The sequence below is a fragment of the Theobroma umbraticum genome, unplaced genomic scaffold, assembly GCF_002168275.2.
Source record: "Theobroma umbraticum cultivar Fairchild unplaced genomic scaffold, ASM216827v3 scaffold_30.0, whole genome shotgun sequence".
Taxonomy (NCBI): Eukaryota; Viridiplantae; Streptophyta; class Magnoliopsida; order Malvales; family Malvaceae; genus Theobroma; species Theobroma umbraticum.
Window position 1 is genome coordinate 10,907,912 of NW_018397254.1, and position 26,982 is coordinate 10,934,893.

The 26,982-nt window shown below is 33.9% G+C and overlaps 3 protein-coding genes across 8 annotated transcripts; 2 read left to right on the forward strand and 1 right to left on the reverse strand.

Annotated features, from left to right (window-relative positions):
• The first annotated feature begins 5,292 nt into the window (after positions 1-5,292).
• LOC110411262 (uncharacterized) lies at positions 5,293-8,492 on the forward strand. Its single transcript, XM_021421339.1, has 4 exons — positions 5,293-5,925; positions 5,999-6,207; positions 6,834-6,941; positions 7,417-8,492. Exons 1-4 carry the CDS (start codon positions 5,634-5,636, stop codon positions 8,119-8,121), a joined length of 1,314 nt encoding a protein of 437 aa, XP_021277014.1. The 5' UTR covers positions 5,293-5,633; the 3' UTR covers positions 8,122-8,492.
• Positions 8,493-11,993: 3,501 nt separating this feature from the next.
• Positions 11,994-15,110, forward strand: LOC110411253 (S-locus lectin protein kinase family protein). The gene has a single exon (XM_021421324.2). It carries the CDS (start codon positions 12,344-12,346, stop codon positions 14,810-14,812), a length of 2,469 nt encoding a protein of 822 aa, XP_021276999.1. The 5' UTR covers positions 11,994-12,343; the 3' UTR covers positions 14,813-15,110.
• Positions 15,111-20,603: 5,493 nt separating this feature from the next.
• On the reverse strand, positions 20,604-25,935 carry LOC110417326 (uncharacterized). 6 transcript variants are annotated; one of them, XM_021429628.1, is made up of 5 exons: positions 25,836-25,935; positions 22,885-24,912; positions 21,784-21,942; positions 21,523-21,700; positions 20,604-21,093 (listed from the first exon to the last, which is right to left on the reverse strand). In XM_021429628.1, exons 2-5 carry the CDS (start codon positions 24,837-24,839, stop codon positions 20,887-20,889), a joined length of 2,499 nt encoding a protein of 832 aa, XP_021285303.1. In that variant the 5' UTR covers positions 24,840-24,912; positions 25,836-25,935; the 3' UTR covers positions 20,604-20,886. The 6 variants fall into 6 exon arrangements, with proteins under 6 accessions (XP_021285303.1, XP_021285329.1, XP_021285319.1 ...); XM_021429654.1 differs by having other exon boundaries at positions 21,784-21,882; positions 22,885-25,057; positions 25,836-25,925; XM_021429644.1 differs by having other exon boundaries at positions 21,784-21,888; positions 22,885-25,057; positions 25,836-25,925.
• Positions 25,936-26,982: the final 1,047 nt, after the last annotated feature.

Genomic DNA, 26,982 nt, shown 5'->3' on the forward strand with positions numbered 1-26,982 from the left:
TCTTGTCTTAAATTAAGACAAATATATTTTCTTGTCTAATATAAGATCAAACATATTTTCTTGTCTAAATTAAGTAAAACTTGTTTTCTTGTCTAAATTAAGACAAACATGTTAAAGTTGCTATTTTGTACACAATTTAATTAATCAAATTAAATCATGCATTCCAACTTAAACAAGTTGAATTCTATGAAACTAAATGGGAAATCTATTTGGACATAGATATTCCAAACTCCAATAAACTTAGAATAATTCTTAATCTCATTAAAAATAATTCAACTTATTAACCATGGAATCATTCCACTATAGATTCATGGTTGCACTCTTGGATTAACTGTAATTATAAAAAATAATTTAATACTTGATATTAATTATTAATTGTCTAATTGCAAACCTTATGTTATGAATCCTCATATCCAATGACAATAGCTAAAATTACAATTTTACCTTTTATGTCAATTTTGTCTCTTAGGTTCAAATTTCATCTAATTAGTGATTTCATACTCTAGATCTAATCTTTTGAGTATCTAGATGTGACGAATACCTAATTCATCGATCCACTAGGCCCAAATTAATCACTAATCTTCCTAAAATCACCAGAAGTGATATTAATGACATGAACTCTATTATTTGGATATATGTTTCTAGATGTTTATCTTGATTATAATATCAAATACAGAGTCTAGATCAACACTTTATGATGATCATACTCATGGTACATCAAAAATTATAAGGAGATTAAACATGAGTCCTTTATTCATTAGGATTTTGATTCTACTATAAGCAAATACATAAGTGTGAGATCAAGATTTAAGTAACGGTTAAACTTAAATTTAATTCTCACATTATTCCAATTTATGTTATAGTGTCATTAATTGAAATCAACCAATTCGATGATTTAAAACTCATCATTCCCTTGAAGTGAATCACATTCATTTTGTTAGAAGTAATCTGGACACTACAACCTTAACACAATAAAGTGATCAGCTTTATTATATGGCTGTGAATAATTTTTAAATTCAATTAAAATACATGTCTCTTATGTATGACTCTTCATACAAATGTATTTTAATATTTCAATAAAATCATAGTACCTTAATAACTTAATAATGAATGCTTACTTAAAACAAACTCTTTGTCTTATTATCAAAATGTACTTTCATTACAAATTTAATGAAATTAAGCATAGGAATATACTTGCTTTCTAGGGTACCATATTCTCAAAATTCCTGATAGTTTCACCATTTGGTATTTGGAGATTTATTTGTTATTTACTCTTTATTTTTTTTATATTTCATTTCTTTTGTTTTTCTCTGTGGGTTTTTAGTTTTTTTTCCCAAATCAACATGTTTTCCTCCTAATGTTGAGCTTGTCTTTTACTTTGCATTTTCATTTATTGTTTGGTTTTTCTTTGTTTGATGTTGGGTTTATTTTGGTCTTTAGATACAAAATAGTTCAAGATTTGCATTGTGAAGTGTATGGCTAAGAGTTGAGATTTCTCATTTCCGACTGTTATTTTTTATATAATTAGACATTAGTTACTATGCCGAAGTGTCTTATGTTTGGTTTTTGGTGGATTCATGTTTCTAGCCATGCAAAAATCTTTTATTTTTTAATATTTTAATGTTGAATGGATATGAAGTTTTGAAACTTTTATCTCTAATTTTACCAATATGTCTCAAAGATCTATGGTTTCAAGGCATTATTATTTTTTACATTACTTTTGTTCTACAAACTCATCTATCTTTTCTCTTCTTTTTATATTTTTAGTAAAATTTCATTAGCAGCAACTTTATTTATAAATTATTTTTTAACTTTCATCTTTGTATATTTCATGTTTGCTTATATATGTTTTGTATGTGGGTTTTCTGATGAATTTTATTGTATTTTTTTGTAAGTTGTGTTCTTTTGCATATTGCTTTAGGTTTTGGTATTTGATTTCTTTTATTTTTCATAGTGAGTTTTTAGTTTTTTGCCCCAAAATTTCTCTATATTTTATTAAATGTTGTGATCTTTTCTATATTGCTTTAGGCTTTTGTATTTGATTTCTTTTGTTTTTCTCAGTGGATTTATAGTTTATTTTTCAATTGATGGTGTATTTTTCTCAATATTGGGTCTGTTTTTTACCTTGTATTTTCATTTATTGTTTTGTTTTTCTTTGTGTGATCCTGTGTTTATTTTGTTCTCCAGGTACAAAAGAGTTCCCAAGATTCCCATTTTGAAGTGTAAAGCTAAGAATTATGATTTTCTATTTCTCACTATAATTTTTTTTTACCCTTAGACATTAGTTATTAGGCCCAAATATCTTATATTCGATTTTTGGTTGATTCAAGTTTCCAGCCATGAAAAGTTTTTTTTTTAGTATTTTAATGTTGAATGGATTTGAACTTTTGAAACTTTTATCTTTAGCTTTAACAATGCGTCTCGAAGATTCATGGTTTTAAGGTATTATTCTTTGTTACATTACTCTTTTTCTTCAAAACCCATTTGCCTTTTCTCTTCGTTTTATATTTTAGTAAGTTTTTGTTGGTAGCAACTTTATTATAAATTATTTTCTAACTTTCATTCTTATATATTTCATGCTTGCTTATGTATGTTTTGTATGTGGACGTTATATGTTTATGACATGCTATCCTGAATCAATTTTATTTTTCTTCGTTATAAGCTTTATCTATGGTGTTTAAGAACAATTACTACATACTATTTCATGTTAATTTCTTTACATACCCTTTTTGATCAATTATACAAACAATTTGCTCTTACATGAAAAATGAAAAAAGCAAAGACAAACAGCTTTGTGATGGCTCATCAATTCCTATGTGATTTGCATTCTTACCAACAAAATATTTCAGTGAAAGTTAGAATAGTTCACTTATGGGAATCGATTGATTTCTCTTGAAGTCAGATGTTGCTTAATCTTGGTTTCTTGGCTACAAACATGCATGTAAATAGTTATATTAAGAAAACATTACTTCTAATTGCTTATAAAATTTCAATGGGATACGATCATTCACTATTTCTAGCAAATTATTTTTCATCTAAATTTCAAAACTATCGAAATCACTTAATTTTCTATTATTTTCCAAAAAAAAAATGCCATGCATTTCATGATAAGGAGCTTCGATACAAAAAGGTTTGCATCTCAACTAAAAAAAGGCTCTTTATACATTATAAAAAAAATTTCAGGTTGTCGTTCAGAAAAATGTTTTCAATGTGATTTTTGCAAACACTATTGCCATGTTCACAAGAAACACTTAACTTTAAGAGATTCAAGAAGACTTGAGTCTATACCCTTCATATTACTTTGTTTTCACAGCCTTCAATGACTTGAATGGTAGAGTTTACGATGATGTGATTTTGATAGGTTTAACCATTTCAAATATTGCTCAAAACTTTGTAAAGGATAAACTTTCACTCATTTTTTATATCACTGTGATTTTTATACATTTTGTGTGACTTATAAATTTTCTTTAATGATTCAACTCATTCATAATATCATTTTGCCATATTCGTTTTCAAATTTTTTTTAAACAATTATTACTAAGATTGTTTTAACATATATCTTTGTAATTTCAGGACTTTATTGGGGCTTTGAAATAAATGACTACTATTGAACAAGTTTGTTTATAGTACAAAACAAGTGATATTAGGAAATGCAATCTTTACATTGAAGACCTTAAGTAAATAATAATATGATTATTATTGTTGTTTACTTTACTTGATTATGCTCACACTTCAATATCATATAGAAAATGTCTCACTTAACATTTCACTATTTATAACGGGAACAACTAGAAGGTTGTTTTATATGGAGATAAAGCTGATCAAATCAATGAAGATAAACTTTTAGATGACACCATTAGCCTTATTGTCACATTAGCTGCCACAATAGTCAAGAGATACATGAGTGAGTATATTATATGTTTTTAATTGATTTTATACTACACGCATATACATTGATTTCTTTCTTTCTATGATAACCAATAATACTACAAATTTTTACAATATTTTCTCTTATTTCAAACACTCTATACTTGGCATCATACTCGACAACTAAAATATATGTGGATTTAGGCATTCTTCATATTGTAGCATTCAAAATGAGGTAAGATCTATTTATGGAGAACAAAATGCTTATTGTCATTATTAGAAAAGAAGCGCCACATAGACCAAATGTTAGTATTGTTGAAATCACTAAGTAAAGTTACTTATCATGTATTTTATGTGTTTTTATATCCTACAGCCTACATTCACTACTCTTAAATAAATAACCACTTAAACAATTATGCAACTTTTGACCTTTTCTATACACATTACAGCTCAGAAACAACTTCATAAATGCCTATATAAAGTAAGCACCATATGATTATTAAAATATAGATATATTTCAACAAAACATTATTTTGTCTATATCACATGAGTGCATTACATGGACATAGTCTAGTGGCTTTAATAATCACCTTTCAAAAATAAAAAAAAGTCTTCAATAAACATTTTCTTTTCTCAACTTATTATCATTATTTTAAGGGTAAAATACTCATATCTCCCTTAAATTTCAAGCATAATTTCAGATTGATCAATTAATTTTCAAAATGGACAATAAAACTCAAAAGTATAAACACCGTTAATAAAAACTATGAAATGATTAAAATACCTTTTCTTATTTATCCTTTATTTTTTTTCTCTCAAACAATGTGACGGTCGGTGGTGCTCCCATTCGTCGATCAACCACCTCACAGTTGGATCTCACTATCCATGGCCAAATCTAGCTAGATTTAGAGCGCTTCCCATAGGATTGGGGGGTGGTGTGCGGCTCCATTTAGGAGTGTGGGGGAGGGACATCTAGCCGAAGCCATGTTTAGCGCTCCTTGGTCGAAGCCTGATTTGGTGCTCCGATTGCAAGAGGAGGAAGGGGAGAGATTTTTTTTTTGAATAGGAGAACAAATTAAAAATGAAAAATTATACTTTATATAAAGGGGGAATTTTTAAAATTTATGAAAGGTAAAATTGTTCTTTTAATATAACTACATCATCAAACTAACAAAAATATTAACGGTTGATTAATGGTTGGATTTATAAATCCAGTTGAAAATATTAGTTTGAGACAGATTGTATATTTTGAATATTCATTAATTTATGTAAAATTATAATTAAAAGTTCAAAAAATCAAGATATTTTATCTTTACTTTGACCGAGCAAACATTTTCCCGTTATTAATTTTAATCTCAATGCTACAATTCCCAAATCTCATTGTTATGGTCACCGTTGTTTCAATCTCACGTTACCAGTCTTACATGTGTGCCTAATGGATCTTCTTTGGTTGGTACATGATATCAAGATTCGACTTTCTTTTTGACAATTGAACGTGAGTCCCCGCGAGAGAGCCGGCATTTAATAAACGACATCGTTATGGATCTGTTAGGGAGCCGGCGATCGCCTGATTGAATGGTTCTTTTTCATTTTTTTGGAGCTTCAGCAGTGACAGCCTATAGAAAGCGGAAACCACCCAATCTCTTCAAAATTTCAAAAAGAAATTTCATTTTTCCCGCCAAAATAAAACCCCCAAACCTCTCTGCCAATTCTCAACCTCCAAACCTCTAATCCTCGAATCGCCATCGCTTTTAAAAGGAAAACAAATGGAGGAAGGCATAATATCAGTAGATCGATGGGCAGAGGGCAGCCAAGCTTACTTCTTAACGCACCTGCACGCGGACCACACTCAAGGCCTGACCTCTTCCTGGGCCAAGGGTCCCATCTTCTGCTCTAGCCTGACCGCCAAGCTCTTCCCCTTCAAATTCCCTAACTTCAAACTCTCCCTTCTTCGCGTCCTTGATCTCGGCTCCTGGCAGCCTCTCTCTCTTATTTCCCCTTCCACCGGATCGAAAATCACAGTCCAAGTCATGGCCATTGACGCTCACCATTGCCCCGGTTGGAAAATGCACATATTTGTTTTAATAAAATTAATATCTAATCTCTTTTTAATTGTTTGATTATTTGGCAGGTGCAGTTATGTTCTTGTTTCGTGGAGAGTTTGGATGCTTGCTGAACACTGGAGATTTCAGATGGGAAAAAAACACTGAGAGGGCTAAATTAGGAAGAGAGATGCTGCTGAATGCTCTTCAGGATGATGTGGTTGATGTTCTTTACTTGGATAACACATATTGTAATCCTTCCTATGAATTTCCTTCCAGAGAAGTTGCTGCTCAGCAGGTGCTTTTCGAATTTTCCAATTGAGACGTTTTTTTTGCCTTCCAGTGTATCTCAATCTTCTTGCTGGCAGCTATACAGTTCGAATACAATCAATCATTGGTTAAACATGATAAATTATTTGAGATATTTAAGACCATCGAAGTTCTCTGGGTATCTAGAATTTTCAATTTACGGATGATATCTTGAACCGGAGATGAACTCTAGACATGGATAGCTAGATTGACAGTTTATTGTTAGACACTGTTTTAAGTTATGTGCATTCTTGTATTTCTTGTATCATATTATATGTTTATTGATGGTTTAGGAGGTTGGGATTTGTTTGTACCTTTCATGACTAAAATTAACTTTTGAACATTAGACATTTCCCTGCTTGCTGATTTTTAGTGGAAAATTTGCAGTCATAATGCAAATATAAATTATTCGTGGCGAGAAAAAGCAGGGGAAATTATACTACAATCATCAACAACAGTTTGAAATGTTGCTAAAAGTTATCCTCTTAATGTACAATAATGGCTACAGTGGCTTGAATCATGTCTGCAGATTTATCAATTTTAACATGAGTCTCTATCTGTTGGAGACAACACATTCAAAATGAGTTTGTACTAACAACAGGTTGCTGATAACAGGTTGTTGATATCATTACATCCCATCCAGAACATGACATTATCATTGGGGTTGACACCTTGGGCAAAGAAGATCTTTTGCTTCACATCTCAAATGCGCTTAACACGAAGGTTTATATAATTGGTTTTCTCTATAGTCTATTAGTTGAAATATTCAGTTGAATGAGATTTCTTCTAACTTGGGAAACCACTAGGGCAGATAGTTGAGAGGATTGTCTGTTCTGATTTAATCCCTTTATCGCAACATATCATTTTTATGCCTTATATCTCTAGAGATAGCCTAGTTCACTGCTTCAGTTCTACAGTTATTTGAGATGCAGTGTGATAAACCTGGCTTTCACTAGTTGCTCATGTACCATGTTAAATTCTGTGTGTGCATTGGCTTTTCTCTGACATGCATCGCCTCTTAAGAGAGTATCTGACTGAAAATAGATCAATTGTTCAAGTAGTTTCTAGTTTTTCTTCCTTCAAAACATGGAGAGTATGTTATATTTGAAGATTAATGTTGAATTATCTATAACATTTTAAGCCTTTCGAGTCAGTTCTTAATTTTTTTTCATTTTTTTCTTCTTTGGGATCCTTGTAGATTTGGGTTTGGCCTGAGCGCCTCCAAACCATGCATCTTCTTGGGTTTCATGACATTTTCACAACCAAAACATCTGTTACAAGGGTGCGAGCTGTTCCTCGTTACAGTTTTAGCATCGAGACTTTAGAGGGATTGAACACAATGCGCCCAACTATAGGAATCATTCCATCTGGTCTTCCATGGGTGGTTAAACCTATTGAAGGAGATGACAAGCTTTTTGGTTCTCTTTTAGTTTCTCGTTACAACAGAAGCAAAGTGAGTTCAAAAAGTGGGAAGCAGAATGATAAAATGGATGGCAATTTAGGATCTGTGAAAAGGTTTCACAAGTACATATATTCAGTCCAATATTCCGATCACTCGTGCTATCAGGAGATAGAGGAGTTTATAAAGCTTGTGCATCCAACTAACATGAAAGGCATCGTGTCTTCATCATCTTGTTATGTTGATCCTCTTTATTACTTTGGCCGCCTTTGTGGAATAAACCAACCATTACAAGGGATGCACCATCAACATCAAAAGAAAGAGAGAGGGGACAGAGTTGTACCTGTCCATACAAATTCTAAGTTTAGAAGTGGTTGTTATAGTGGGGTAGAAAAGAAAAGAAAAAAGGTGGTTGGTCGTTTAGGAGTTCATCTGAGCTGGATGAGTGTGCTGAGACAAGCTCAGCGAGGTGTAAAGCTTGCTGAAAATGAGTGTTCTGATTGACTAGAGACTAGAGTTGAATCTTGGTATCTATTAAGTTGCCAGATGCTGTAAATGATGTTGACTGTTACTGGTAAATTGAGAATGTAATTGTATAATACAGGGATTAATTGAACTGAAGGTGTTGAATGTAAAGCTTGGTTCTTTTTCTGCTTGGCTGTTTGAAGTTATGGTTTCTGGTAAGTAGAACTCTAGACAAGTGACTGCACTTGGATTGGGGAAGCTCCACAAACTATCAGATTCAAAAAGCTGAAGATAATAGTAGGCAGTAGGCTCCTAGAGATACCATGGAGCATGAACAATGGGTTTGTCATCCTGCTAATTATGCATGATAGAAACTACATAAATAAGTAAGCATTCAATACATTCTTAAACCTTAGGCGTTAAAGTCTTGCCTTTTATTGGTTTTGCAGGTAGTTATCTAGTTGAGATGCAATCAGCGGTAAACATGACGGTTGCTCTGCTGCTTAAAAATAGGTCCTTCTGATCATGTTCGTAGTGATAACCTCTCATGATGTAGAATTCGCTTGAAAGTAGCAGCTCTTGTAGAGTTTTCCTACATTTTCATTAATTGTGTAATGTGCATTGAAGTTGATGAAAATTGAGTAAGCTTAGTAGAAAGCATAGTCTAATTGGTAGTCATGCCTATTTTTTTATATAGAGGTGTAAAGTTCAAGAAAGTGAGTGCTTTGTTAGCTTGATCTGGATGTTGAACAATTATGTTTGCCTTTAGCCACACGGTTTGGTGACTTGGTGTTGGATGTTGAACATTAATGCTGCCCTCTAAGTTGTAGCCGTACGTGGTAGAAGAGATAGAAACATCAAAAGGAATGATTCCAGCATTTTTTTTTTCTTTTTGGCCTTGCTACCTCTAGGCTTTAAACCTTGGGAGTTGCGGAAATCCACTTTGTCGTTTTCTGTGAATTTTTTTTGAAGAAATTATGAAAGATAATTTTCTTTATAAGTTTAATTTAAAAATATTTTTTATAATTTTAATTATTTTTAATTAATTTTTAACATGACTTGATAACAATATCTTTTAAATAATTTCAAACAAACTAAAATAATTTCAATTTTTTCTATTCTGCCAGATAAAAATTTTAAAATTAAATCTCAATTTTTATCTCTGATCAAATATTATCTATTTCGTCATTTAAAGAGTAAAGATGACATCAAGCTCTTTCTTATTTGGTTTTATTTTTTTGGGTGGTAGATCTTGAAGTTTTCAAGGGTAATAAACAATGATTTTACTCTTATTGCAAGTAATATGATGAATGTGGTAATTGGATAGTTTTTGGTGATGACTTGTTTCGAAATGTGTGCTGCGATAAAAATGCCTATGTTAATGAGTTGGATAGGATTGATTAAGATGATGGGCTGAGGGAGAAGGAACAGCTAAAGCATGTTTGATGAGTTTTGTGGTGGTTCACGATTTTGTTGTGTTTGGGATTGAGATGATTTTTAAACATGTTTGTTGAGGATTTTGATTTTTTTATGAGATTTTGAGTTAAAATTGTTCAGAAAATATTTTGTGAAGGGAATATATTTTGTTTTTGTATAAGGGGAGTGAGCAAAGCCCTCCTGGGGTATATTTTATCTTGCATTAGAGAATTATGGAGTTTTGTAACCTATCTTTTATGAAATACACAATTTCATGGCTTAGCAAAAAAAAAGTATGTGTTTTATACTTTTGAGTTTATTAGTTTATTTACAGAATTTTAAAGTTGAGAAGTTAAAATTGATTAGATTGGTTTTTAAGTATTGCGAGATTGATTTTTAGGCATTGTGTGACTTAATCACTGTGTGACTGATTTTTAGGCATTACATAATGCCGAAGTCACACAATACCTTACTAACAAGTCACGCAATGCCATATTAACCAATCATACAATATTTAAAAACTAGTCATGTAATGCTCAAAGTCAATTACACAATACTTAAAAATTAGTCAATCACTGCCCAAAGTCAATCACGCAATGTTTAAAAACTAGTCACGCAATACTCAAAAACCTCAAAAACTACTGAATTTCATTTAATAAGATTAACTTCAAATGATATAACATATTCCATTTAACAACATAAGTAACGAATATACCTACCTGATAAAAAATGTTCCAAATGTTTAAAAGTTTTTCTTCATATATTAAAAATTACTTCAAAATTTTAAAAATGCTCAAAACGTTTAAAAGTTTTCTTCGTGTATCAAAAACTACTCCAAAATGCTCAAAATGTTTAAACTTTTTTTTTATAAGGAATTCTCTAGAGATAAATAATTTAATGAAAAAAGCTCAAAGAGTATGAATCGATTTGAGACGTTGACCTAAACATACGTGACTCGTTAATAAGTTTCGGGTTGAGGCGCAAAGTTAAATAAATAGGTCGATTTCATTAAAGATAATTTTATCTAAATTTTAATTTTTTAATTAAAAATAATTAAAAGTATAAAAAAATTTATTATTAGACACGTTTTATGCCTGAGATCTATTTAAAAAAAACTCTTTTTTTTTTTTTTATGTTTACGTTTCCGTTCACCCTAAAAAATTTTGCTAGTCCAAGGCCTCGGGGCTTAGGCTCATAGGATAAATAGGTGCACTTACGACTGCTGTTAATACTAACCCACTCCCACCTCTTTCATAGAGCTGGATTGAGTGGGCTGGGCAGTCGACCAGGTCCATGGCTGTTGCCGTGCATCGTTGGTTGATTGTTTCTTTCAGGATCAGAAGTCATGGGAAGAAAAGTCATTCGCCTGTAGCAGCCCGGCTGGTTTGACAAAGTCGAACGGGAAAGTGCTTGATTAATGAATGCAGTAAATTAAATAATGAAGCAGTTGATTTATCTCCGGCTACGGTGGGCAATGTGGAAATGCAGTCAGCTTCTCGTGCTCAAAGACCTACTCTTTGGTTTAAACAGGTGATCTGTCTACTAAATTATTTGGACATATTCATTGAATTCTTCTTCCTTTTCCCTGTTTTAATTTGATTAGAAAATTTAGATGAAGATTTTTCCCTGTGTTCTTTCTTACCTTGTGGTGACTGCCGTCGATGCTGCTTCCAAGGAAGGTCTAGCAAAATGATGACCATCCTGGATTCTAGATCCTGAATTGAATTTCTTGCCATTTGAACAGTTTTTACAGGGTGGTGTCGGAAACAGACCCAATAGCCAGTCAGTGTGCACCTGAAGCCCAATCCTTATTCTCCTAGGACTAAAAAACCACAATCTTGACACGTTTGACTGCAACCTTCCGGGTAAAATGGGTTATATTGGAATCCTCGGACAAGTTGTAATTATTGAGCAGGTTTTTCTTGGTTTGAATGTTTATTGTAAATTAGAGATCAACAATTTTAACGGGTCAGATTGTTCGCTGCCTTAGCGCTAAAAGCCTACTTGTTCCCCCACTAGCTGTAAGAGCCGAAACAGATTCACGTTTCATTGAATGTGACTCGTGCAGCTTGTACTTGTAGGCCCTTTAACGTAAGGATTTGGATTTTGGACCCACAATTTAGGTCATTTCTTAGGATGATGGTGAATTTAATAGCCAATAAATGCTCCTACTGTCACCGCCCTCCGCTCAATAATTGGACTGTGCATTTTGCCTACTCTTTCTGCTTTCTATTTCATTAACGGATATTTTTAAATTTAATTAAACTAATATTTTTATATTAAATGTAGTAATTGATAATAAAGAAGTTTACTTTACAGGTAGTGTCTTTGCCATAATTCCTTTTTGTTTTTTTTTTAAAAATGATATCCCATGGTAGTAGATGTGCACATTCATGATGAGCATTCGCGGTCCAATCATCGTTCAATGTTGACCCAGTCTACGTGCTGTGCTGGTCATCACATATATGTATATATATATTTTACAATTCTAACTTTCCTGCACAAAACTCTTGGATGGAAAAAGGATTCGAAATATGTCTTTGACTTTGACTTCTCGCCCCACGAGACTGAGGATGATTGCAAGCTGTTCCTTGAGAGGCACTGCTCATGCATAGCAGGTGACTAAAATGCCCATGCTCTCTCCAGAACAAACAAAGGCCATACTTGTCCTCTCAAAAAGCTTGATTGGGATACAATAAAACTGCCCTGCAGCAGTCGTTGCTTCCTCATACAGGATTTGCTTTAGCAATCTGAGACCCTTTCTCCCCTTGTCTCGTATTCTAAACGGCTTTTTGTTCATCCAAACATCTGTCTTGTTTCTCCTGTCAGTAATTCTCTTACAGCCATGGACATCATAAAAAATCCATGGCTGATACTTTCCGTACTCTTCATTTACTTTTCTCCCAACTGCCGACTCTCCTTTGGTGCTGACACCATCTCAGCAAATCAATCTCTGTCCGGTGATCAAACAATTGTTTCATCTAATGGAGACTTTGTATTGGGCTTCTTCAAACCAGGTAACTCTTCCAACAACTATGTAGGCATGTGGTACGGTAAGGTGTCTGTACAGACCACAGTTTGGGTTGCAAACAGAGAGACACCAATCCGTGATAGATACTTTTCAGAGTTAAAAATATCTAATGGTAACTTAGTTTTGTTCAACGAGTCCCAAGTACCAATTTGGTCCACAAATATTAGCTCAACCAGTTCTAGTTCTGTGGTAGCAGTTCTTGAAGATAGTGGGAATCTTGTTTTGAGAGATGGGCCTAATTCATCAGCTCCGTTGTGGCAAAGTCTTGATCATCCAACACACACATGGCTTCCTGGTGGTAAGCTTAGCTTGAATAAACGAACCAATAAAAGCCAACTGCTCACGTCATGGAAAAATTCAGAAGATCCTGCACCGGGTCTCTACTCTCTTGAGCTAGACCCCAGTGGAATCAATCAATATTTGATACTATGGAATAGGTCCGAAAATTACTGGACCAGTGGAACTTGGGATGAACAGACGAGGATTTTTAGCTTAGTCCCGGAAATGAGATTGAATTACATCTATAACTTCAGTTTTGTTACGAACGAGAACGAGAGTTATTTTACTTATTCTCTTTATAATCCTGCAATCATATCTCGATTTATTATGGATTTTTCGGGGCAGATTAAGCAACTGTCATGGTTGGAAAGTAGCAAGCAGTGGAATTTGTTTTGGTCACAACCCAGACAACAATGCGAGGTTTATGCTTTTTGTGGGGCTTTTGGCAGCTGCAATGAGAGAGCTCTGCCTTTCTGTAATTGTTTGAGAGGTTTCCAGCCAAAGTCACAAGACAATTGGAATCTAAGCGATTATTCTGGTGGGTGTGAAAGGAAAACCAAGCTGCAATGTGAAGATCCCAGTCCTGCTAATGGAAAGAGTGATAAATTTCTAGAAAGCCCAAACATGGTACTGCCTCAAGGTGCCCAGTCTATGACCGGTGGGAGCATTTCGGAATGTGAATCAACATGCCTCAAGAATTGTTCTTGCACTGCTTATGCTTATGATAGTGATGGGTGTAAAATTTGGATTGGAGAACTCTTGGATCTGCAGCAACTTGCGGAAGATGCTAGCAGTGGAAAAACAATATACATCAGGCTAGCGGCATCTGAGTTTTCGAGTTCCAGCAACAATAAGGGAATAATCATTGGAGCAGTTGCAGGTTCAGCCGGTTTAGTCCTAGGCCTTGTAATGTTTGCAATCTTGAAATGGAAGAGACGAACGATGAAAATTCCGAAAGCAGTTGAAGGTTCACTTGTGGCTTTTGGATACAGAGACTTACAGAATGCAACGAAGAATTTTTCTGAAAAACTGGGGGGAGGAGGCTTTGGTTCTGTTTTTAAAGGAACATTGCCGGACTCGAGTTTCATAGCTGTGAAGCAGCTTGAGAGCATCAGTCAGGGAGAGAAGCAATTTCGCACAGAGGTTAGCACAATTGGGACAATTCAACATGTTAATCTGGTGCGGCTTCGTGGGTTCTGCTCTGAAGGTACAAGAAAGTTGTTGGTATATGATTACATGCCAAATAGTTCCCTGGATGCCCATCTCTTCCATGACAAGAATTCTAAAGTTCTAGACTGGAAAACAAGGTATCAGGTTGCACTTGGTACAGCCAGAGGCTTAGCTTATCTTCATGAGAAGTGCAGAGATTGTATCATTCACTGCGACATCAAGCCAGAAAACATTCTCTTAGATGCTGACTTCTGTCCAAAAGTTGCAGATTTTGGCCTGGCAAAGCTTATTGGGCGGGATTTCAGCAGGGTCCTGACAACTATGAGAGGGACAAGGGGCTATCTTGCACCAGAGTGGATTTCAGGAGTCGCCATTACAGCTAAAGCTGATGTCTACAGCTACGGGATGATGCTTTTTGAGTTTGTGTCCGGAAGGAGAAACTCTGAACAATCTGAAGATGGAAAAATTAGATTCTTTCCAACTTGGGCTGCTAGCCTAATAACTCAAGATGGTGATGTCCTTAGCCTATTAGACGCCCGACTGAAAGGAGAAGCCCCTGTAGAAGAGCTCTCAAGAATATGTAAAGTGGCTTGTTGGTGTATCCAAGATGATGAAACTCACAGGCCATCAATGGGTCAGGTTGTTCAGATCCTAGAGGGGGTTTTGGATGTGAACCTGCCTCCAGTTCCAAGATCTTTACAAGTGTTTGACGACAACCAAGAGCATATAATCTTCTTCACAGAGTCATCCTCGAGCCAGAGTTCACAGGCACAGAGCAACATTTCAACTGCCTCTTCTCAGGCTAAGAGCAGCACATCAACAATGAGTTCATAAATCATGCAAATAATTGTGTGGAAGTGCGTTGAGATAGTCAGCTTCGTCATGTATATTTTTTTGAGAGTTTGTCTTTTCATTCTTTTTTTTTCCCTGATGCCCGAGTCATTCTTAGTAGAGGTTGCTTTCTTTGTAGAGACCGGGGCATGGTGCTTGCATAAGTTGAGAGAAGCCTTGCTTCATAAATCATAATTATAGGCATGGGATAATGTAACTGGCTATGGATGTTTCTATGGTCTCAAAGCTTTGTTGATATGTATTTGCTTATTGTAGATCATATTCACGCAAACAGTTTAAATCTTTCATTGCAACAGTAAACTTTGCATTAAACTATGAGGATTCCAAATTGAAATTGTCTTTATTTATCCTTCACAATTGATTGAAACAGAAAATTTCAATGGATTTTTGTGATGATAATAGTAACGAATCTCCTCCATCAGGTATAGATTTCATTTGGCTTTCTCCCTCCATAATACAAACAGGTACAGAAACATTCATAGGGCGCAATATCTTGCTATTAATTGTAACAATATTGCATACACTTGACCATAACTGTTTCACTTTTATTGAAGCCGAGACTTGCATGGAAAATCATAGCAGCCCTCATGCACGTGTAGGTTTCTTGTTAAGATGGTTTTAGTATTGTTTCATCAGCTTCAATGCTGATATGTTACTGTCAAAGCATGCATAGATTAGATGTCTACCTTTTTGCTTTGGTTAGTGTAATGCAGAAGAGAAATGATGTATTAGCTCTTGTTTTGTTCATAGAACAATTGTAATATGAATTAATGAAGGTTAATGAGATCGGTAGCCATTCTCTTCCATTTCAATTTAGTTCTGTAGCCTCTTTATAGCATTCATTCTGCTTTAATGGCCATGTTAAGTTCTACAATATCTAGCTAAAAACACATGATGGTATCATACCTTATATGATCTTAAGGGGTCAGATAGCAATAAAAACAACCTTTACATAACCCTAAGAACAAGTCTGTCACAAACAGAAGCTAGTAATCCTCAAACACGGTCTCGAGCAATTTCTCTCATATAGCTCCACCCACCTTTAATGGTGAGAATTATCATATATGGTCAGTCAAAATGGAAGCTTATTTGAGGACATTTGACTTATGTGAGGTTGTTGAGCAAGGAGGATAACCCCTTACACTTAGAGCTAATCCCATGATAGCTCAAATGAAGCAACATTGTGAAAATTTTGCTAAAAGGTACAAAGCTCTTTCTTGTATTCACTATGCAGCGATATGTTCTATCTTTACAAGGATTATGGCTTGTGAATCAGCTAAGGAAGCTTGAAATAAGTTGAAGGAAGAGTTTCAAGGCTCTGATAAAACTAGGCAAATGCAAATTCTCAACTTGATGAGAGAATTTGAGGTGTTGAAAATGAAAGACAACGAAGCTATCATGGACTACATTGATGAGCTTATGAAGATAATGAACATGTAAGATTGTTAGGAGATGAAATGGTAGAGAAAAAGTTGTGGAAAAGGAATTAGTGAGTGTTCCAAAAAGATTTGAATCCAAAATATCATCGTTGGAAGAGTCTAAGGATCTATCCAAGCTCACCTTAACTGAAGTAGTTAATGCCTCACAAGCATCATAACACAAGAAAGCCATAAGATTGGATGATGCTGTAGAGAGTAGTGAACTACATGCAAAACTTAAAGAAAAAGCCGTTGTTGATGGCTTTGTGTTGTTTATTTTTTATGCAAGTGCATGTATCGTTAACAAGTAATATAGTGATAATGTTGAGTTTTGTTTCCATAGAGAATTGTTTTAATTCCTATTGTTAAATACTAAAATTGACACATCCTAATTTTATCGAAACAAATAAAATTAAATTTTAAAACTAATAAACTAAAAATAAAACTAATCTAAAAGTTATTAGTAAGTTTATTAAATTTGAGTAACTATTAGACTTAAGATTATGATATCCCTTAATATTGTTTTTCTCTCTTAACTCAGCTTAATGGATTAAGTTACTAACCTAGAGTCCTAAATTATTTACAAGTCCTTGTTGAGTTTCTCATAAAAATATCTCTCTCAATTAACTTATTATATGTTTATACAAATTAAAATGAAAAAAAATTCATTAAGTTCAAGCTCTAATCCTAGCTACGTATGGATTATAGGTGTATGTTCACCCTATATGCAAATCAAACCGCATGATCAACTAAGTGCATTTGATCATACGCTATTCTATTTTAGATCTACCTAAATCTCTTTCGTTAAGGTTTAACCTAGGTTTTCAATTAAATCTAATGGGTGATCAGGCAATTAGAAGTGTTAAGAATAAAATAAAATAAACAACTTAAATCCATTAAACATAAGCAAAAGAGAGAAAAATAAATTAGACTACCTATTGAATTCAATTATAATCTTAGATAAATAAATTAGTTCCCCATCAAGTAACACATCATTATCGAATTAAGTTTAAACATTCAAATCAAACTAAAAAAAAAAGAATAACGAAAAGATAAAACTCAAGAATTGTAATCTTGATCCTCTAAATCTTCTTGAATCCTTCAAATTCTTTTTAGCTTCAATGACTTTGTGGCTTGATTCTCAGCCATCAATCTGGTGTTTCGTTATCTTCTTAAAAGTCTTCCGAAAGGTTATTTTTATAGGGCTTTGAAGTTAGGATAAGTTTGGTGAAGAAAAAATTCAATTCCAACTAGAATTTTCTTATTAGACTATGTGAGCGGCGACCTCAATCCATTTATTAGTAGAAATCATAATTGCTCTAGGATTGCTGCAGTGTTCTACCTTCGACAAGATTTTCACCAACTTACAAGGTGAAGTGATATATATGAAAGTTGTAGTTTTTTCTCTTAGCTTTTCAATGATCTAAGAATCATCTTATTTGGAGCTTTGTAGAGAGAGTTATAGTTGAAATACCGAAATATGTGTAGTAAAAGTCTACACTTCGAAATTGCTTTCCTTCTTTCATTAAAATTCTTCCTTCATTAAACCAACAAAAGCACAAATAAATCAATAACAATGTATCTTAATCACATTAACACCAAATTAAACACAAAATTAACTAAGATTATATTGACTCACCTAAATTAACAAATCTAAAATAATTAAATAAAACTTATTAATTTTTATACATTACTGTTGTTGATTTCTCACGGAAGTGCACGTACCATTAACAAGTAATATAATAATGAGTAAAATTCGTTCCCATGGAGAATTAAATTAATTCTAAATTGCTAACTACTAAAATTTTAATACTTTAATCTTATCCAAACAACCTAATTATTAAAAAGAAAAATTGAAACTAATAACTAAAACTAATCTAAAATCTATGAACAAAATTATTTTTTTAAATTTGAGTGATTACCAGACTAAGATTATGATATTCCTCAATATTTCATCTAAATATTGTCTCATTTTCTTAACTCAGTTTAATCGATTAAGTTGCTAACTTAGAGTCTGAAATTATTTACAAGTCTCTGTAGAGTTTCTCATAAAAATACATCTTTTAATTAATTTAATATGTCTATGCAAATTAAATTGAAAAAAGATTCATTAAGTTCTTGCTCTAATTTTGGCTATGTATGGCTTATAGGTGTATGTCTACCCCATATGTAAATTAAACCACCTAATCAAGTAAATTCATTTGGTCATATGCTATTCTATTCAAAGTTTATCTAAATCTCTTTCGTCAAGGTTTAACCTAGGTTTCCAATTCTCTCTAATTGGTGATGAAGCAATTAGAAGCATTAAGAACAGAATAAAATAAATAACTTAAATCCATAAAACATAAGTAAAAGAGAGATAAATAAATCAAACTATATATTAAGTTCAATCATAATTTTAAATAAATAATTTAGCTTCCCATCAAGTCACACATTATCATCAAATTAGGCTTGCTGAAGAAGCTACATTCTTTCCAACATAGGCTTGCTGGTGTGGCTTACATTCTTTCCAACTTGGGCTTGTTGGTGTGGCTTGCTGGTGCGTCCAGGATGACAAAATTCAAGCACTCATTTTTCTAGCACATTTTATCTTGATATTAAATCTGTATTTTTTAATGGTTTACTCAAGGGAGAGATATTTATTGAAATTCAGGCACATATTTTTATCTTGATATTTAATTGATGGTTTACTTAAGGGAGGGATATTCATTGACCTAGCAAAGCTTCTCAGACAAGAGTTTAATAGGGGATTGAGCTGATGTTTACAGCTATGGAATGTCTTGAGCCAGTGTCTACAGCTATGGAATGATGCTTTTCAAATGATGAAGAAAACTTTGGTCCCATAGCTGGTGTTTACAGCTATGGAATGATGCTTTTCAAATGATGAAAAAGACTTCGGCTTGCTGGTGTGTTCAGGATGACAAAATTGGCACCTATTTTTTTTTATTAACTCATTTTTAAGTGTTAATTACCATAATTTACATTAACATGAGAAGCATTGTTTACTTTAACTTGTTGAATTTATTATTTTATTTTATAAAAAGTGTTTATAAGTTGAAAATAATGTAAACTCTTAAATGTTTAATTTCATTATTTTATCGTTTTGAAACCATAATATTCTTTCTTGATGTGAGAATTATAACTTTTCCTATTAAGAGTGTAATATTCTTATGATTTTTGTTGGGAGCATACAATCTCTCCGATATAGAGTTTCGATAGATCTTCTTTGGGATCGTGATACAAAGGCAATGTTTTAGTTGATATTTCATCTCGAATATTGTTTTTGCTAAGCTAAACAGTTATTTATTAAAAAGCCTACAATTACTTACAAAAACCAAACAAAAGATCACCTAAAAGGAATATTAAAAGAGCAAGGAACCCCGTAATAAAAACCAAGGCCCAAACAGCACTAAGAAAACAAACCGAGAAACACCGAGACCTAGAAACCCTTTAATCTCCCAACAATAGAATGCATCTTTTCATTCAATACAAGTTGCAACCAAAATCATCGAGTACGAAACTTCTGTAGGTCGGTAAATTGAATCCCGAATTAGTTCATGAAGTATGGGTTCAGGATTTTTAAATTTGGGGATGAATATATAGCTTATGCTTTCTTTCTTTTTTTTGGCCCAAGTCATCTTGCAAGTTTCTTGATCTCTTTCTGGGATTATGCTCCATCATAAGTTAGCGGAGGCCTGCTTCTTGGTTTGAGTTATGAAACAATCTTTGTTGACTCTTTCCGTGGAGTGAGCTCTAGAGTTCATTAGCATGGAGTGAAGTTAAGCCTTGACTCTTTTGCAAAATAATGCATCAAACTAGGGGTTTAAGAATCGGAGTTGCTGTTATAATGATGCAAAAGCTGTGACCGAAGTGATTCAGTTTCAGTTTCACTTGATCGATGTGAACGTTCTTCACTGTACTCCTGCATTTAAGTTGTGTATTTGTTCCCTTGTTGGATGCTGGGGGAAGATCTACTGTTTTTTTTCAATTCTTTTTACCCCTTCCTGGTAAGACCGTGTAAGTGCTAGAGAAAATTCACTGAAGACAGACAAAGCTATGGATAAGTCTTTCTTCATGATGTCTCTGGCTCTAATGTTCCTCTGAAGAATACAGGTGAGAGGATAACCAACAAAGCAAAAGCTTCCTACAATTGTGTAGTGGTATTACCAATTAAAGAGCACAGCAGCACATCGTCATAATTCTAGATCAAACAAATCACCGGTTCAGTAGCAGAGAAATGGTTACAAAATCGTTCTCATATTGAATGCCGTAGTTGAATGTATGCGTATACACACAATGCAAAACTATGGAAAGGAAACTACATTTTACGATAACCACCACAATTTTGTGAGAATCTTTATTTACATCATCATAAAGAAGTTCTATCAGAGGGAGCTGTGATGCAAGGAACAAATTCAGCCGAATCTAAAACTGAAGCCATCTCATTGAAGAGATCGTTCTGTTTTCTGACATAGAAAAGCTTATAGTATAGAGCCTGCACTAGTTAGAACATACCCTCTTTCTCTTCCCTCCCTATTTTTTATCTCTCTTAAAAAACTTCACAGTCTAAACAAAGATCCTAAAATCTGCAACAACTTGGTGAAATGGCATTTTTGGAGCAAATAGAACGGAGCAACCTCACTGTTTCCGGGAGATAAAGAATTCATAATCTGGCTGCTGATTAAACACCTTAACATTGTTTTTGCAAACACAACCTCTGGCAAAACTAAAGGCATTGTCTTCCAGAGTTCTGAGTCGCTTCACAATAATTTCAGAAGTCTTACATTGTGAAAATTCTTCCAAAGAAGTTTTGTCGGGTATTCTTGGATCAAACCAGCATTCTCCCTATTAACATGAGCATGTTAAACATTGTATTGATGGCTCTCAAAAGAGAATAATAAAAATTTTTCAGAGTGTAAAACCACACAAAGCCTAAAAAATTGACAAAAAAACCAAGCAGAGATACGATTAGAAGTATAACGTATTATGCAGTTTCAAATCAGTAATCCACTGAATATTCCAGAATGGGAGTTGGAAATTTTTTATCACTGTATCAGGAAGCAATATTACCAGCCTATGGATAGAACTTCATAATCTGCTGTCATACTCTCATATATAACACAAAAAAAAAAAAGAGTAACAATAGCATTATGAGAACGCAACCATCTTTGTAACTAAATTCCTATTTTCCATCTTTTGCAGCCATTCCTGTTTCAAAAATGAGAAGTATTATCCTGAAGAAATTTCAAACAAGCTTAAAAGAACACAATTTACCTGTGTGTTGTAGCTTTCCAATCCTAGTACAGGGGCAACAATACAAGTAGCCTTGTTTTGAAGAGAATCAGTAGGAATACATCTCTGAACCAAATGTCCTAGTGAATGGTAAGTCAAGAATGATGCATGGAAATTTCCTTCTGGGATCCGATATATAGGATACCAAGCCACTGAGTACCTGAAAGCAATTTATCCTGGTTTTAATATATTAGTCCCAACTAGAAACAAAGAGTCAAAATCGAAGCTAGTACTGGCTCTTACCAAGATGCAGGGTGTAGATCATGCAGATCCACAGACTCTAGTTTTGAAGGGTCACCAAATACTAGATTGGAAGTTCCAGTGTTAACAAGTTCAGCAATTCTGAAACTTGAAGTCGTTAACCAATATATCTTATCAAGTATTTGTGGGTCAAAGTAATCACTGTGCAGATTAAAAAAGCTTGAGATATATGAAAAAGAAGATAAATTAAAGACCATAAAATTACAGAAGTCAACTCATCAAACAAACTACACTTGGGATGAGGAAATAGAACTTTTGGACTCTTTTGGAGATATCTGACATTGTTTGAATGAGATAGCAAAAACTCTTCTTCTCCATCATCACTAGGACAACATCTGCAGAATGCAATCATGTCTTTCTTTCTCCATTTCTCAACCTAGATTGTTACAGTCCTTTTTCCTTTGCTTATGCTGCTCTCAAGTTTAATAAGACGTCTGCTTCGCCTTCTCATTGTATGAATATGCTGCTAGATAACAAGGCATGCTCCAAGCATGGTAACATATTTTCCTAGATTTTTAAAGTGAATTAACTTAAGCTAAACGAATTTCATTGTGGTACCTAAACAAGCAGTGCGTGAGAATATGAACAGAGGAAGCCTGATTGCAAAGCATAGGCAAGTGAAACAAGATAAAAAAGAACAGAATGAAAGAAAGAATACAGACATGGGGTCTGAGGATTAATGAATGGTTAATGAAATGAGAAGATTATTCATTATGATGAAATGGCAAAAAGGAAGAGATGGAATTTAGACATAACTGAGGTCAATAGGAATGACAAGCATATTGTATTAAATTAACACGTACAACAGCCTTGCATCAATAGCATCTGCAGGAACACTATAAAAACAGGCGGGAATGGAGGCTTCTGGGGCAATTTCTCCTTTTTTATTACTCGTAAGAGAATAATTTATTGAGAATCACAGAAAATATGAGGAAACTAGACTTGGAACTTAGTTACATTGACAAACAACCCACATAGCATTCTTAACAGCCATGACTTTTTATGCATGAACCAACCAATAAATGACTCACAGCAAGCTACAAAATCAATAGAGTAAAATTAGATTCAAGAGGAAAATCTTACTTAATATGAAGAGGCTTTCGCTTATGAGGCAGCTCAGATTCAAAAAATTCGAACATTAGTTCAGAATCACCCAGGCAGTCAAGTGAAGAAAGGAAGCCCTGAGAGTCTCCTGTCTTACATGACGTTGCATTATTTGAGATGCAAACTTCCTCGATAGAATCAAGATTTTTGTCTGATGTTTTATTTCCCACACAAAAATGACCAGGTTGAATTGCTTCTGGAGAATGTTTGACAAACAATGTTTCTAGAGAAGAGGAATTTAAATCAACTTCTTGTTTCTCTGGCCTTACATAGCCAAACAGTTGAATAGCAGAAAGGAAGGGAATAAAATGAGCTTGAAATGATGTCATTTCCGTTGGTCTCCCCTTTTGGTTATTATAATCTACTGCCTTGATTTCCAATCCATAATTTCCAGGCTTCTGATACCAGTTCCAAACAGCACGAAGTGATATACTAGGCATCTGATGCTTACAGAGGAAACTAGAGGACAGCTGACTAACTGAGCAAACTCCACATTTTGAACAACTATGTGAAAATGAAATAGCTGGAGAAGCAGAATGGATGAATCTTTCAAACTCAGCAAGAGGTTGGTCCATTTCAAGCTGAGCTTTCTCTGATTCCAATTGCAGTCTGTAAGCAGCAGTCAAAGCCTCTACTGCAACTTGTGAGTCAATAATTGACTGGGGGATACCTTCTGGTTCTTCAAAATATATCATGCTTCCGTTGGTGCTTTCAGAAGCATGAACTGCTGCTATGGCACCGTCTTTTGTTAATGTTGAGGTTTCATTTTCGTTTGAAGTCATTTTGGTTGCTGGGGTGGCTATGAGGTCACTGGTTGTAGTAGCACTAGAAGTAGTAGAACCAGAAATAGGAGTTACATTTCCTTTCAAATTTGTATAATTCATCTCTCCACATGAAGATGGCGAAGTATCACTAAAGACATTGCAAACATCACCAGTTCTCTCCACCACCTGAACAGGAATCCACTTCTTTGCTTTTGTTTCAGAATTGGTCTTTTTCCTGAATTTATACTTCTTGTAAACTCCAGAACCAGTGACTGATTTACTATTGTCAGAAGCATAAAAGGGCAAGGGATCATTAATGACATTGCAGAAACCAGCGAACCCGGTCCTCTCTTTCCTACAAACAGGAATCCACTTCTTTGCTTTCATGAGGTTATGCTCCTGATGAACTTGATAACCAGAGAATGGCTGACTGCCGACAGAACCACAAAAGGACCTACCTAACACATGGCTCGTCCTTTGCATCTTCATCCTGTTACATGGCTGGAATCCACCTTGGGCCGGAACCCATACTTTTGTTTCGCAATGGGCATTTTGCTGATCAGGAACAGAGGAAACGGGGTATGCATGGAAGCAGTTGGAGCTGTGAGTTGTAAAATGCTGGTTGTTGTATTTCACCTTTCGTGCTTCATCAGCATTCTTGCAATGATGCAGGTCAAAGGGAGCCTGTATTGATTCTTCACAAATGCTAGGCCTTTTATGAAGCCGAGTGAAATCTTCTTCCCAGGTCTTAGGTTCTTTCTTGCAATTAAAGTTCTTGTGGATAAATGAATGATTAGGCTTTATTTCTGAATGCTTCAAGACCTCTGTTTCCCAATTCCCCACTTGGTCTGACCAAGAAAAATTTTGAAAGAGGCTCTGATTAAACCTTTTCGTAGCAGCGTATTGAGAAGATTCAACGAATACTTCGCCTTGGATTCTTTGACACATTATCTCCTTATTTTCAGGCTTGTCGATTCCATGAGCAGTACAAATGTTTTTTGAGAAAGAAACATAGGGGTTGGGTAACAACCCATCACCTGAAAAGGGATTCTGCTCATTCAAGGATTTCTTCTCTAGAATGGTTGCATCTCTTCCGACAAAATTACATGTTGATCCTTTCTTAACCCAATATTTAGTTTCTACCCTGAAATTCATCTGACTTTCTGGCATGATTTGTAAATTCGAACTCCACCACCTAGACCAAATTCACCTACTTCCTGTATCAGCTATAGGATAAGAGTGCCTGCAAATGCAGTTTCCCAAAGAACTCTTTTCAATATGTAGGATCGATGCCTTGGAAGATCCCATCTACAGGAAATTTGTCCATGCAATGAAACACCAAACTTCAAAAATATAAAGATGCAGCTTAGAGTTCCCTACAAAGACCCCTGTGGATAAAAAAAAAAAAAACAAGGAAAGGGTCTCCTTCTATGTAAAGATTTGCAAGGTCTTCAGAGATTGACACTAATTATAGAGATACTAAATGGGTAGGACTGTCTAGTTTAATGTCAATTAATCGCATTAGTAATAATGAAACAGCTAGCGGTCCTCTCACATGCCTCACCATCTCAAAATCTGCCTTAAAACGGCCAAAATCCAACTTCTATTAATATAGGAACCCAAAATATCATGCAGTATTCATAATGAAACTACAAAGGAGTAATCAGTATACCTTACTCTGAAACAGAAAATCCCCATAAATTCTTTTGATATGAAAATGGTTCTTTATACAATTATATCCCAAAAGAAATGACTTTAAGGAGGCAAACAAGACTTATTACGCCAATTCGTTGAATATGCCTTGGAATAATAGAATTTCAAGAAACGGTTAAGAGTGCTTAGTTTATATAAGTTCTTCATTCATTGTTCGATTCGTATCTTGATTGTCCAAAAAGAAAAAAAAAAGAAAATGGCTAATGACGAGACGAAGAAAGGAAGGAAAGACAAGGCGAAAATGCTTCACAAAAATGTGGGTTTCCAATGTGATTACCAGACCTTAAACCCTAAAGAAAGGCAAAAGGACACCGACTTTGAATCAAATTATGAAACAAGATAATACAAAATGATAGTATTAAAGAAACAAATTAGTGTAAACAGTGTTGAATTAAAGAATATAAAAAAGAAGAGAAAAGAAAATGCAAGATTTTAAAAAGAAAAATAAAGTACCTGAGCAAGAAACAAAGAGAAGAGAGAAGACGCAGACTGTTGAAGAGCGCGGGAGGGAGAAATATGAAAATCCTTCAACAGCTCAGCAACGAATAAAAATAAGCATTTCTTTTATTTTCTTTTCTATTTTTTTAGGTTTTATTAAGACATTTTAATATCTTTTTAATATTTGAAAAAATAGCAAAATTTTAGTGCGCAGCGGTCGCTGATGATATTTTGCCTCCTCCGCAGGCCACGTTGAAACTTGTCTTAATTCAAGAGTTCACCTTTTATTTGATAAATATCAAGAATAGAAGAAAAGTAGAATAAAAGAGAATTTCTGTTTTCTTATATTTATTTAGTATGAAAGATGAAAATAAAAAAAATTAAGATAAAAATTTAAATAGAATAATAAATTTAAGTAAAATGAGTGTTTTTATCTTAATTTGAAATGATTAAATTTGAAGAGAAGGGAAATATACGATTTCATCAATTTTCCTTTTTTTTTCGTTTATTTTTCTTTTTCCAAACGAAGGAAAAAAAAAAACATCCACTTGCTTTCCTTCTTTTTTCTTTCCCTCTTACCAAAAATACTTTAAAGTCAAGGCTAGAAGAGTGAAAGAGAGGCAAAAATAGCAAGAATCATGTGAAATAAGGGGATGACACAGCCTCATGCCTTCAGCATGCATTGTAACAAGTATGATTTTGCACACTTTGAGCTTCATTCGTATAATGAAACAATGAATGTTATATAATTGGAATAGGGTAGAGAGGTTGATGAGCTGCCAATTAAGTGCACCGTCTTAAATGAACCACTAATAAGTGTAGAAAAGGAAAATATAATGATCTTCACGATAATTATTGTAGTATTTGAGATGGGAATTTCTCTTTCTTCGCCTTTTTCCATTCAAGGCACAACCCAATTGTACTTTAACCCAACTACCTAAAAGACCAACTTTACCAATTTTTACTGACGATTTTGGAAATATTTTTTATGCCCTAAATACTAACATATAATAAAGCGAATGTCTTTTTCCTTTTTTGTCTTTCACTTGCACAATTTTTTTTTTGGTAAAATATTTTTTATTTTTAATTTTTAATTATAATTTTACATAAATTTATTAATTTTTAATAAAAAATAAATAATCTATCTCAAAATAATATTTTT